Below are 14939 nucleotides of genomic sequence, written 5' to 3'. Positions count from 1 at the left end.
TTTACTGATTGCTACAACCTGTCAAGAGCAGAGTCAGTGTTCATAACTGTGCACATTATGCACTGCATATCTCCAGGGGGTGTCCTTCGCCTCACAAGAACCATATAGTTTTACAATGATCTCTATGGTCACCAGGTGTTAGCATCCTAATATTTTGAGGCAGGAGTGCCATTTTCTAATTCACAAAAATTCAAGATAGAGGCTGGTGGTGGGGCATACAGGGACTGTTCAAGATGTTAGAGACACAGCAATGAACACAGCAAAGTTCCTGCTCTCATGAAGGCTGAAATCAACAAAGAGAGGAGCTAAGAAGAAAGTTACCTAAAGTTAACAAGAAAAAACAGTATTACTTAAAGGGGTAGAATGTGACAAGTAGTGCCATTTTATTTAAGAAGATCAAGGGTTGCCTAAGAGGAAGTAGAGACCTAAAAGAAATGAAGGAATAAGTCCAAGATAATAATATGATGGAAAAGCATTCCAGGCAGAGGGACCAGGGAATGCAAGACCTAACTGAGAAGAGTACTCAGCGTGGCCAAGGGTAGGCAGGAAGCAAGAGTGATGGGAGCTGAGGCCATGCAGAGGAAGGACTGGCAGACAAGAGGGGTCTCCAGTTTGTGGTCTGATCTGACTGTCTTGAAGCCCAGGTAAGGGTTTTGATGTTTATTCTAAGCCACTGGAGTGCTCGCTTCGGCAGCACATATTCTAAGCCACTGGAGTGTTTTGCGTAAAGGAGGGACATGATCTGATTGCCTTTTTAAAATGTCTACAAGTGTTTCATTATGGACAACAGCTTTCACCTGAAATGTTACATTTGCAAAGTCACCATGAACCGATTATTAATCTGATTTGCATTTTAAAGGAACCACTCTGGTTCCTTCTGTGTGAAGAATTGATTACAGCAGAAGAAAGGAAACAAGGAGGACAGCTATTTTCATGAGTCAGGATTCCCTAAAGGTTTAAGTGGGCTCTGTACAAGACCAATTCTTCTAACCTCCTGCCCAGGGAATCACCTACAATGTCAAATGTTGTTTGACAAAGAATCACTGTTTTGTATGGCTTTATTCATGAATTTTTTAACTGCAGATGACCTTTCTTTAACCTGGAACATGTTCATCAAAATTATTTTGAACACCTTTAAAATTATCTTTTATAAAATTGATTAGCAAGAATAACACAGAAAACTAGAGGTGTACTCAAATTTCTAAAAGAATGACTTACGAGAAACTTTTATGACCTAGTAAAATTCCATGTAATTGTCTAACAAACTTTTAAAATATACGTATTTTCAAAGAAACAGCAATAAAATAATAACTAGTGATGTAGGAAAGATGTTAGGGTTTGAAGCCAATGGCCAAGAAAGAACTCTTGAAACATCTTTGGGGCAAAAAGGTGATTTTATTAAAGCACGGGGACAGGACCCATGGACAGAAAGAGGTGCCCCGGGGTCATGAGGAGTGGCCCATTATATACTTTCAAGTTGGGAAGAGTTAGGGATAGAGTAAGTCTCTAAGAAATTTTGGAAGTAAGGTTTCCAGGACCTTGACAGGGCTAGCTATTGTTGGGAAAAGGTCATTTATTACTGTTTAATAAACCCTGAGGCATGAGACCCTTTCGATGTATATCGGTGGGTCATATGCTTGGGGGATGATTGCCAAAATGATTCTTGGGGAAGAGAGATAAAGGGATTTTCCAAAGGAATTTTTATATGTTAGAGTAGCCTAACAGGATCCTGGGAGGAGGGCTAGGATTGCCTCTTGCCCTTAGCAAAGTATTAACATTGAAGCAGCTGAGTCCCTAGAAGAATGACAGTCTGCCTGTTTCAAGGACTTGTCAGTGGGGCATAAGTAGTAAGGAAATTCTTCTTTTGCCTTTGTTTCCTCCATCCGTGATCAAAATAAATTTCCAAATATGGAGTGTAAATGGTAAGAATCATGGGTTTTGCTACAGTACCTTGAAAATCTGCTGGCAGAAATAAAATGATAGTTGAAAACACAGAAATGGTGGGTCATAAATGTCAGCCAGGCCTTGTTAAGTGCTCCCTCTCTTTAAGATGATCCAGGTGCAGCTATGTCTGCCCCTACCCAGCACTCAGGGGCTATAAGTGAGTTTCTGCATTGACCAAATGGAATAAGTACACAAAAATGCTGAATACACAATCAATCCAAATGTGATTTAAGGTTTAGAAATATGCTAACAAAAATCAGTAACGCTGTAAAGAAAATGATGGAGCAGAGCGTTACATATAATTAGTATGCAAATATTTGTTGACTGAATTAGTGAACTGAATTGAATCGACATTAACCAAATATTTGCTAAGGTAATCTGGAAAAATCATTTAAAGAAAATTTAAGGTAGGGGCACCTGGGTGGCTCAGTCGTTAAGCGTCTGCCTTCGGCTCAGGTCATGGTCCCAGGGTCCTGGGATCGAGCCCCGCATCGGGCTCCCTGCTCGGCGGGAAGCCTGCTTCTCCCTCTCCCACTCCCCCTGCTTGTGTTCCCTCTCTCGCTGTGTCTCTCTCTGTCAGATAAATAAATAAAATCTTAAAAAGAAAGAAAGAAAGAAAATTTAAGGTAAAATTACTTTGAATAAGTTCTTTTATTTACAGACGTCTCCCTTTAGCCACAGGGGCTGCATTCCAAGACACCCAGTAAATGTCTGAAACTGCCCTATCAAACCCTACACATATACTATGTTTCTTCCTATGCATACGCAACTGTGGTAAATTTCAACCTTGTCAGTTAGGCCTGACAAGCGATTAACAGTAAGTAATAATAAAATAGAAGAATTTTAACAGTATACTGTAATAAAAGTTATGTGAATGTAGCGTCTCTCAAAACATCTTGCTATAGTGTACTTACCCTTCTTGCCACGTCGGGAGATGGTAAGACGCCTACGTAAGGAGACAAGCGGGGTGAGTGACGTAAGCACTCTGAGGTAAAGTTAGGCTACTATTGACCTTCTGATGATTCGTCAGAAGGAGGAGCATCTGCTTCCAGACCCGAAGCTGCCGGGATGTCCTGGAAACTGCGGAAAGCAAAACCGCGTAAGGGGGGCCTACTGTACTAATTCTGTAATATCAGAAAATCAACGTACAATACAATGTTGGCAAATCCAAAGAAAATTAAACCGTGCCCTCAAGAAAGTGAAAGCCATGCAAATAATTTACCAGCATTAGCAGTTTGATTTTAAATACATAATGTAGGTGCGACATTTCATCGAACTGGTCAAGTAGTGATGTATTTTCAAAATTAACATTTGTACTAAACATAAAAAACGAAATAATATTTAATGTTTTCAACTATCAATATCACACATATGAAAAAACACAATCTATGTTTAAATAATTTTAGGAGAGTGTAATTATTCCTAAGCCACGTGATTCCTTTTTCATTTAAATCTGTTTACAGCAGTTCATTTGCTCATAAGGGACAGAAATATGAAGTACAGCCCAAACCTGATATTACTATTTACTCAAATCACTGTATCTCTCCTTATATGAAGTGGGTATGATAATAATTTGTACTTGCAAATTCATTCTTTTTGGAAGTTTTTGCTGGAAATCGTATCTTTTAAGAAGATTTTATTATTTATTTATTTATTTATTATTTATTTATTTGAGAGAGAGAGGGTGTGCACACACAAGAGAGGGGGGAGGGCTGGAGGGAGAGAGAGAATCTCGAGAAGACTTCCTGCTGAGCAGGGAGCCAGATATGGGGCTCAATTTCAGGACCCTAAGACCAGGACCTGAGCGGAAATCAAGAGTTGGAAGCTTAACTGACTGAGCCACCCTAGTGCCCCTGGAAACCATCTTTAACAATAGTAAACAATATTTTAATGGGAATTTACTGAGCTAGTTGGATACATTGTGATACAATCAAAATTTTTCTTGATTGTTTTCTTTTCTGTGGTTTGAAACTGGATTTGAATAAAAGCTATTGAGGAGAAAAATAAGCTATAAAAGAAAAACTGTACCCTTAAAATATTTAACCATTTTAAATGTTAAGATGAGAATATTATAAAAATATATAATAGAGAATTACCTAAAGAAAAACCATATTTAAATCCTGAAATACGTATATAGGTTTGCAGATCTTTTTTCTGGAGTCATTTTATTCCTTTGTCTACTACCTCTAGCATTATTTTGCAAGAACTGAAAGCAGAAATGTTGAGGTATCCATGAGAACGGCTGTTCTTCAATATTCTCCTCAGCTTTAGGTAGGAAATAGGGAAACATAATGAGAAACCCCACTTTTATAAAACTTTTATAAATACTCTTATAACACTTTGTTCTTGCAAATCAATGCTGCACATTCCTAATATGCATATATGACTTGGAATGTTTTGAATATCAAACTAAATGTTAAGTTCTAAATAGCTATGAATTTATTTTTATTTATAGATTGCATTTTACTGAAAAAATAAAACAAAAGGAGCTGCCAAGAAAATATAATTACAGTATCCCCCAAATGGTTCAAAGAACTACACCAATTAAGTATTCATGCTTGATAGCATTGTAAACTACCTACCACTGACCTTAAATATTAACTGAATTTTCTTAATGACACTTTATTAGAAATTTATTAGAAAATAAGTCATGGCATAAGTGACTTATAAGTGACTTATTCTTAAAAATCATCAGCCTAAGTATATTTAGAAATTAAGGTGAAAACATATTATAATAAATATTTCTAGTCACTAACCTGATACTCTACTGTCTTGCTACTGTTTTTATTTTAGTTCCATAGTTTCTTCTCAACTTTCCTAAGAAGAAAATTAGCATTTGCCATTATAATTATGCTAGTAATTTTTAAAAAGGTTATTGGAAACCAGTAGCTAGTAATTTTTAAAAAGGATTGGAAACAAGTAGTATTAAAAACGTAAAATATTTATTCTTATAATTTACTTTTTCTATCTGCCCTTTAATCTCATCCCATTATCCTAAGAAAAGCTGTTACTGAATTTTATGAGTCATTACTACATTTATTTTATGTAATCATTCAAGAGTGTATTAAAACTGTGTTGGTGTTATTTTGAGTGCATGTAGTTCTTTTAAAAAAAAGGAGGGGGCTGGGACTTAGGTCTTAGGTCTCTGAAAGGGAAAACATATGCTGACAACCCTAGGTAAATACGGGAAATAAGGGGTAATTGGGGTCGTGTTAATAATGAGTTAAAATATGTGGATCAGCTTTTGGAAAAACTTCGTAGTGTTCATCCTTCTGAATCCTGCTGGAAAAATCGCTCTCACCATGATTCCATACTATTTTCAGAGAAAGGTACTTTCATGATATTACAAATTTCCACAGAGCTACAAGTCTGAGACAGAAATACATGAAAAGGGCATTATGTGAAAAGATACCATGGCAAGCCAGGGTCCTAGTGTAGAATAAAAACAAGTAGAATTCTTTCAGATTTTGCCATATCTGGAGTAAATTAAACTTGATAGCACGTGAGAATATCTTAAATTTCCTCAGAGGATTTTAATTCTAGAATGATGTTAAGTTATTATCTAGCAAACCTGTGTGCCACTTTTTAGATGGAAGAATACAAAAATACTCCAGAAAGATAGCAAGTTCTAATTAAAATTAATCTAGCCTGCTTGTTTACTTGTCGATGTGTTATCATTGTGCTAACATGTTCCAGCATTTAATATGGTGATCATTTTAATCTATTATGAATAAAATGATGCCCCCTTTTGGTCAGCCAGTGGTCCTTCCTGCCTAGTGATTCTTCATGGTCTCTGGAGTCAAATTTCATTACATCATTTTAGAGGAGCTCACAATTCTCTAATAAAGTCCACAATACAAATGCCTCACATTTCCTGTCATATCTATTCAGAATCACTTTTTCCTACTTCATTTATCATACAAAATTGTAATTCTTATCTCTTTCTCTTTGGCCACAACCCTTAGCTCTCTCTTTAGCTACTCCTAAGCAGTCTTTTCCTCTTATTTCTGGAAATTATTTTCCTGCCGCAATGAATTATCCTCCACTTTGTCCCTATTGAACTCAATTCGATTTATATCTTCCCACTTCTCCAATTTGTCAAGATGTTTTGAATTTAAATCTTACAATAAAGAAAGTCAGTCCACCCAAGTAGATGTCATCAGTACAAATATACTTTGTATTCATTCAAGTGATTGATAGAAGAGTGTTTGTTTTTTGCCTGGAAGGTGTCAGTGTAAATGGTCTTCACCCCCAAAGTTAATTTAGAAATGTTGCTAACTGCTGTGATAAAATTTATTACACAAAGGAAAAAAGTGATATAAACAATCTAATTTTTAAAATTTATTGAATACTCTATCATGCTAGACTAAGTAAATTGAGATCAATCAAATCTTTTTTTTTTTTTTTTTGGTCAATCTCACCATTCTAAAGCAATTGAAATTAAATAATGAGGTTTTGGAAATTTTTACTGATTAGTTTTCTCTGTTTCTATTTTGGATTACTTAGGGGGGAGAGGGAGCTTCTGGGTATTTCTAAACATTTTAGGTTACAATATGGAACAAATGAAAAAGTGTTATAAAGTTATCAGTAGGACTTAGATCTCTAATGCATGTGCAACCATGCATGAAACAAAATACATTAGTATAATCCTTAACTTCTTACATTGGTAATTTCCATTAGGACTAAGAATTTGGATTAGCCTATTTAGCTTATTTTCACATCAAAAACTCTGGATGTTTTAACTTAGGAACAATCAATGGATTCATATCTATTATATGGAAGTTTCAAAATGTGTAACTGTTCCCTTTACCTCATCGTGGCAAATAGTATTACTTTTTCTCCTTTTATTTTCAATTTCATAAAACATAAAAATCTACTTGGCATATTCTTCAAATCAGGAAAATGGTTTAATACATATGTGTTCTTAGATGCTCTTTGATTACCCAAGGATTTATTTTTTTTCACAGTTAAAAAATTCAGAAACCAGAGAAAAAATGTAGATGATTCATTTATTATGATCATCTGGATATACACAAGTGCAGATGAATTTGGGACTTTAAGTATTTACATTAAAACCTGTAAAAATTTAGGAAATCACAGCAGGGAGACCAAAATTATTTACAAAGGATCATTTATTAAACACTTTTTTTTTTTTACAAAATACAAAGATTGTTGTTCTGCATGAATACATCATATATGAAAAAAATAATGCTTTTACTGAATCTCATCTGAAGACTTTCAGAATTTTATCTTCTACCAACTTGAGGAATCAATTTTGCTTTGCAACTTGTCTAATGCCATCACCAATCAAGGGGTAACATTTTTCTTGTTAATTAAATCATATAATAGCTAGCATTTTAAAGAAATAAAATCAGACAAAGTCTGTCAAACAAAGCTCTTTCTGTAAGTTAACTGATTTGCCTATGATCCTAAATTTTTTGTCAAGCTATAAGATAGGAAGAATTGAGGAGCTAGGTAAGTTTTATAATAATGTATTAGCAGCAGTTGATAGAAAATGCAACATAAGATTTGTTTTGTCTGTGGTACAAGAATATGTCCTATCAGACGCTAATGTATTTTCCTCTACTTGAACACAAGTAAGCACGTGCTGATTGTTTCTGGGATGACAAAGTGTATAAACAGACAGGAAGCTGGTTCTGGTTGTCATCGTGAGTGCCTGTTTTCATCAGCTAATATGAATGCATCGCTAAACTTAGTGAAGACAGGAAAATGACTTAAGGGTAATATATACAGAGTTAAAATACATTTTTTATCCACTTAAGAGTGATTTCAGGCACTGTGGCTATTCAGGATAAAATGTTTCATGGTTTATTCTTGATAGCAATTTAATTGTCAGTGCAAGCAAAAGCAAATACCTGCCCACTGTCATACTCATGACCTCGTACATCTGGAATGTTCAAAGCAAGTTCATCTTCTGCATCTTCACTCTGGAGGCATCTTGAATTAAAATGTCTCATAGTTTGCTCTTGATAGCAATTTAATTTTCAGTGCAAGCAAAAGCAAACATACCTGCTTACTGTCACACACACGACCAACATATCTGGAATAGTCAAAGCAAGTTCACCTCCATCTTCACTGAGGAAGCATCTTTCATAAGTGGCACTTAGTGTAAACCCTCTATAAATCAGAAAATGAAAAACAGACTGGAGATGGCTGAATTTAATAATATTAAAAAATCACTGTCATAGTCCTCTCTCTGTGTAAACGATGTTTGAGTAAGGCTTGCCATCACACCATTTCTTTCCTGAGAAGAGAGCTGAGCCTCGCTGTGCATCATAAGTGTGCGTGCTCTGAGCTGTGGTCACTGTCGTGGCTGTCTTCATTTGCTAGAGAGTCCCCTGTCTGCTGGAGGGTGGCTGCCCCAATCCCCGAGAGCTCCGAAGGGAGAAGTGTTCCTTTTTTCACATTCACCAGTTCCTTTTCTCGAGCGGCAGCTCCCTGCTGTCCTCCTTTTACTCTCTTCCATTTCATTCGTCTGTTCTGGAACCAGACTTTCACCTTTAACGAAGAAAAGGAACAAATAAAAGAAAGAAAAAAAGAAAGAAAATGAAATGGCATTTTTTCCCTCCTTTTGGGTCGCCAACGTACAAACAGCCCCTCGAAGACAGGCAAGGACACTGTGAAGGAGTGAATATGAAAATAAACCAGCACTGAATTTAACCAGATCCCATATTTATGATAGTGATTTAAACTTTCAGAAGATGCATACAAAGTACTGTATTTCATATTTTATGACTTGCAATATAAAAAGAATAGATGGGAAAGAACTCTGTCATTTGGGGTTGCTCAAAGGTACTTGGCTTTATAAAGAGTTTCTATGAAGATCAGCTAACATTTTAATAATTATCTTGGTCAAACATTTCTTCCTCTCAAGTTCTTTGACTTGACATCTAGCTGTCAATACCTGAACCAATTTAAAACATCCTCAGCTGTTGGGGAAGCTACATCTTGAAGGACCATTCTGTGCCATTGCATTCACAAAGCTTTATATGACCACACCACCTCAGTGTGAGTTCACCTCAGAAACTTTATATTTCCAACTATATAATATATATATATATTTCACTTAAGCTTTGTAGACATGTTTTCCTTCTAAAATTTAATTGAATTTGCCTAATACACTAAAGTGTATATATAATAAAACAAAACAAAAATAAATAAATAAGCATTAAATGACCATTTATTTTCAGAACCAGAATAAAATTGGCATCATTTCATCTTCTTGTTTTGGAGGAACTTTACGTTCCTTTCACATTGTATTTCTCATCATTGTTTATTCTTATTAAGCTAAGTGGTGCTTTTACATTGCATTGATCTGTCTACTCCACTCAAAGTTACCACAAGCCTGAATTTTGTGCTTATCATCTCTAAACCTTTATATAAAACAAGCAAACAAACATAGACAACAGTTTGTGCACATGTAACCTGAAAAAGTACTGTTTAATTTTGCTTGTCTTTTAGGCTTATCAAAACGGACTGTCTAACTACAGTCTTCTTGACCTACCCATATTGATTCAAGAGACTTTAATCATTCATTCTTTATGATCATATACTATTCAATTGTCTGAATATACCACAGTTTATCCATTCTTCTGTCTGTGGGCACTTGAATTCTTTTTTTTCCCCCTTTTATAAATGATGCTGCTATAAACATTTTCACATTTGTGTTCTGATAAAATATGATAGAACTTCTCTGAGTGTATATCCAGGGATTGCATCAATGGGTCGCAGAGTATATGAACATTCAACTTAACATGATAATACAGAAAAACTGTTTTCCAAAGCTGCATCAATTTACCCCCCACATACATACATACAGTCCACTGTGTAAGAGTTGTTATTGATCCACATCTACATCAACATTTGGAGTTATTTGGAGTTACCAATTTTTTTCCAATGTGACTAAAAATGTTATCTTACCATGTTCCTACTTTGCATTTCCTGGTTACTAATGAAGTAAAATATCTTTTTAAAATAATATTATTTATTTATTCGAGAGAGAAAGCACAAGCAGGGGGAGCAGCAGAGGGAGAGGGAGAAGCAGGCTCCTGGCTGAGCAGGAAGCCAGAGGTGGGGCTGAATCCCAGGACCCCGGGATCATGACCTGAGCCAAAGGCAGCCGCTTAACCAACTGAGCGACCCAGGCATCCCTGAAGTAAAACTTCTTTAAAATGATGCTTAAATCTTCTTTTGTGAAATGCCTCTGGTATGTCTTGTTTGCATTGAATTCTTTTTAATTTTTTCTTTACAGACTTTTAGAAAATGTTCTGAATGCTAAATTAATGCTTTGCACTTATATGGCTGCTACTATATTCTCTCAATTTATAGTCTTTTTCCTTTCCTTAAAGTGCCTTTTGATGATTGGAAACCCTAAAATTTAATATACTCAAATTTATCAATTGCTATCACTTTTACATCTTCATTAAGAACCCTCTTTCTCTCAAGGTCATTAAGATATTCTTCTATGTCTTCTTCTAAGAGTTTTGAGGTTTGCATTTCAAATTGAAGTGCTTAATTCATGAAATAATTCATGAAATTCAAAGAAAAGATCTAAATTTTCTTTATTCCATATGTATAACAAGTTGCCCAAAACTATTTATTAAAGAGTCCACCGTTTTTCCAGTGATCACTCTTTCAACTCCGTCATAAATCAAGTTTCCATGTATGTACAGCTTTATTGATGCACTCAATTTTTCTAACTCTATGACAAAATCACAGTCTTAATTATTAAATTTCATAATAAGTCTTTATATCTGGTAGAAATAGTTCTGTTTTAGTCTACTTCAGGAATATTTTGAATATCCTCCATTTTCATTTAAAAACCAGTATCAGTTTCTGTAAATGCACAGTGCTAAAGAGAAGGTGACGAGAAATCTATTAAATTTCCAAAAATGTATTTATTTTAGTGGTCTTCAAATCACAATACTCCATCAAAAGTAGTACAGTTTCCTCAGATGTTCGCATCAAAAATAAACAAACAAACAAACAAATAAATAAGACATTTCTCAACTCTGGATTTTCATTGGCCTATGAGGCCATAATTGAACTCTTATAAATATACATTACTCTAAATATATATTAATCCATTTGACAATTTAAAAAATAAGAAAATGTTGAAAAAGATTGATTAAAAACTCAGAAAATGTAATAAAAGAAGATTGGTTAAAAACTAGCTGATTGGGCTGCATGGCTACCTCAGTCAGTGGAGCATGCGACTCTTGATCTCAGGGTTGTGAGTTCGAGCCCCATGTTGAGTGTAGAGATTACTAAAAAATAAATAAGTAAACTTTAAAAACAACAACAACAAAAACTAGCTGATGGGTGTTCATGTGTTACTGTTACTTAATAGTGAAACGATCAGTAGTTGCCTTTTATTATATACCTATTTAAGGCTGGGCAACTATACTATAGGTGTTGTTTATGAACTATTTCTAATAGTCATGATTTTCTCCAGATACCTTTGACATTATTCTGGTTTTTAGATGAGGAAGTTGAGACTCAAAGGTTAAGTAACTTGTTTAGGATTACACAGAGGGGAAAATGGGGTGCCAGAATTTAAACCTGGGGTGGTTTGGATTCAGACTGGGCTTTTGTTGTTGTTGTTCCTGTTATGTTTCAAACTCCTACTTTTTAAGTACTTAGAATAGAGAAGTAAAGCATATAAAGTATGTGAACTCCATCCATATGATTACTATCATTCATGTAATTCTCCCACTCGATATAATTAGGTTCGTAAATATGACACTATTTCCTGTACTATAATTTAGGTAATTATACTACTCAATTTAATTACCTTTGCAAGCTTGACATTGCATGTTGCATTAGATCTTTTCCACATGAGTTGGGCTCTACTCCTGGCTTCACTTCTGAGTTTCTGTGTGAATTTGAGAAAATTATACTTCTCTCTACCCCAATTTTCATATTTGTAATATTGGAATAATGAGCCTTTCAAGATTCTCCATAGGGACATTTTCTCCGTGGATAATTCCAGATGGAAGAAACACATCATCATCATTGTCACCAAGAGCTGAAATATTCAGTCAAAATAATCTTAGCAGAAAATGGGAGGAATAGATTTCTTTTAAAATCTACACTTATTTCCTTTTCTGGGAGAAGGGGTACAGTAATTCTATAATAACAGTATAAAACCTGTTATGTGCAATTCTAAATGAGAAAAATGTAAGAATATGGTATTGATTTTAGAAGTTGTAGAGGCTATTTTGTGTTGTTTTCTGTGACCATGTGAAAATTTGCCACTTCACTTTTTTTTTTAAACAGACTGATAAAAGGCTTTCATAATTTTCAATGGTAGCTATATACGCCTACGTACATGTATGGATATATGAATAAAGACACACACATGTATATGGATGTGAAAGCATTTGATAATTATACAGTAATTATATGCTATTTTCCTTTAGAGATTAAATTACGTATTTGATACCAGAATGCCATGAAATTAATAACAGAACAAAAAACAGCAACAAATACATGATGGATACATATAAAAATGGAAAAATATCAAAAGTCAGTGTGTCCAGATTTATTTTCAAATATACTATAAAATATTGAGGTGACTTGAAATGAGAAAGATTTTAGGGAAAAGCATATGTTTCTCTACTAGCATCACAGTATTAAAAACAAATCTATAAACGTAATCCCAGATTATAAATAAATATTTCCACTAGATTATTAACACCAAGGTTTTATAAATAAACTATAGTCTAATTTAGTATCATTTTATAATCCAGCTTCATTGGTTGAATTGAAGAAAACAGTTTTTTGTTTTGTTTATAAGTTAGCTAAAGTATAATCATTCAAATGCCTGACACTTCATTTTTAAAAAATAAATATATTTATTTTAATTAAAGTTTACACATGCATTTTATATATTAATCTGCATTTATAAACTAGACAGAGTAAAATCAATCTCACATTTCCTTGGTGACTTTCAAGCTCCATTTATTCATTCATATACTTGATATTAGTGAATGTCTAGCAACAGCTACTGTGTTAGATCAAAAATGGGAGGGATTAGAGGGAGGGAATGTACAAATGAATAAGACAAAGTCCCTGCCCTCAAGACATTCAGAGTCAAGAAAAGAAACACGTAAGGAACAGTTTACTGACTGTATATGAAAGCCTTTGATATAAAGATTAGCTTCATATTTTATAGAATATCCTTAAACTGTTTGTTGTTCTAGTTGGTATCGTTGCTAATCCACCATTAAGAGATTCTCCCAATGGTCCATGATATAGTAAAGAACTCTACCCCTATGGTCACTGTTCCACACGGCTATACTGCCACATAATTATTATAGCAAATTATTTCTTTCCTCTGGGAATCTCATGCTCTTGATATTATTGGCATCCGAAATTTTTGTCCTAGCAACCTAGAGCAATACCATAGGTTCCAGGAAATTGGGTCATCAAACATTTTGCAGATAATTAAAACAAATCTGTCCATCTTGGAGCATAATATATAAATTTTGTGAACTTTCATTATTTTTAAGGGGGTCCTAAAGCCAATTTTAGTTTCTAGTATACAATTTCTCTGGAAAGTGCTAGATAAATGAGGTTTTTGTTTTTGTTTACAAATATTTCCTTTTTCAAGCTTGGATCTAAGGCAAGATTCCATATAAAGTGCATTTTGTTTTGTTACACAGTATGATTACCAGCTCAGATAAAAATAAATTCTTTATCCCAAGAATTTGAGTTATGAAAAAATACTATTATTCATGAAATCAAAGCAATATGAACCAAACCTTATAGACTCCTAACATCTACACATACAGATAGCTTTCAAAAAATATTCATATTAAAAAGTAACAAATATTTAACAGCCTGCTGTATTATGGTAGTGAATATTTTGCTCAGTTTGACACCTTACTTTTCAGAACATTTGCTTATTATGAAGAAGTCTCACTTGTTATCCCTTAGTATTTACATTTCCTGGATGATCAAACTACTGTTTAAATAAACAGAAAATCATTTGTTCACATCTTGACTGTTTTTACTGAAGAAAGCAGCCAAGTGATTTTTGCTGTGATTAATTTGTTTGAGTGACGTATTTCAGAATTTAGAAATCATATTTTGTCCTGTGAGAATCATCGCTGCCATTTGCTAAACATTCATTTTATCTTTTTATTTAATTTATTTAGTCATTCACATTACAGCCTTCCATATAAAAGTCCATAATACCTGTCCTTTTAGGGCTCACAATATATCACAGGAGAACACAAATGAAACATGCATCTGCAACTGCCACACAATTTCCTAAGATGACCAGAGGCAAACAGATTGATAGGATGTTAGACTACATAAGGCCATGACCCATATTTATATAACACCATAAATGTCTGTCTTTTGAAGAAACCATCGTTAACACCAAACATCTGGACGAAAACTGAATATTTCGGTGACATATCTAGAGGTTTCTAAACATCTGGAATTTGTAGATTTAATACTCTGTTTTCATTTGTATCTGGGCGCTTGAAATACTGTAGACATTATCTAACAAATATTTATTCACATCTTTACCACGTGAAAACATGCGAAGAATAATTTCATTAAGTACAATTTGCAGATTTAATCACATGCCCTGTGATTAAATTTGGTCACAGCAGCTAGCTGGTAAGCCAAGGTAAACAGGCCCTAGAAAGACTTAACCAAGTAATTCAGTGGCAAAAGTCCGCAGTTGAACTGAAGAATTAGAACCAAGAATGCTCCGTAAGGTAAGGATGGAAAATGTGGAAAAGAAATACTCTTCCTGCCTGAATAGATTTATATCTGATTAAGAGAAGGAGTCCCTTAGCTATTTTCAAGAAGTGCACGGAAGCAGCAACCAGCTGACTATGCTGTTTCCATGGCCGTGCAACTTGGGGTTGGGAGGTACAGGGTGTGTGTTTAGGAGGATGAAGGGTGTTAGGACATATTCCATGACGAAAGCCTGAATTCTTGTTTGGAGGGCTGCC

The 14939-nt window shown here is 34.5% G+C and overlaps 2 protein-coding genes across 3 annotated transcripts in view; both read right to left on the bottom strand.

The window, feature by feature from the left end:
* Positions 1 to 3117, bottom strand: part of AGMO (alkylglycerol monooxygenase) — a 377885-nt gene extending 374768 nt beyond the window's left edge. Inside the window, exon 1 of the mRNA XM_045864618.3 lies at positions 2859 to 3117. The gene's annotated coding sequence lies outside the window, so the exon portion shown is untranslated. The remainder of the gene's footprint in view (positions 1 to 2858) is intronic.
* Positions 3118 to 5070: 1953 nt separating this feature from the next.
* The window catches only part of MEOX2 (mesenchyme homeobox 2), a 68028-nt gene continuing 58159 nt past the window's right edge, over positions 5071 to 14939 (bottom strand). The window contains exons 3-4 of one of the 2 annotated variants that reach the window (XM_064575196.1): positions 11759 to 11992; positions 5071 to 8463 (exon numbers count right to left, since the gene is read on the bottom strand). In XM_064575196.1, coding sequence (XP_064431266.1) covers positions 8239 to 8463; positions 11759 to 11992 — 459 coding nt within the window. In that variant the 3' untranslated portion in view covers positions 5071 to 8238. The remainder of the gene's footprint in view (positions 8464 to 11758; positions 11993 to 14939) is intronic. The other variant, XM_045864617.3, reaches the window with a different exon arrangement.

The sequence above is a fragment of the Mirounga angustirostris genome, unplaced genomic scaffold (assembly GCF_029215605.1).
Source record: "Mirounga angustirostris isolate CCGP_5_RB_7025 unplaced genomic scaffold, mMirAng1.0.hap1 SCAF_12, whole genome shotgun sequence".
Lineage (NCBI taxonomy): Eukaryota > Metazoa > Chordata > Mammalia > Carnivora > Phocidae > Mirounga > Mirounga angustirostris.
Note: the sequence above shows the minus strand (reverse complement) of the source record. Positions and strands in the feature narration are given on the sequence as shown.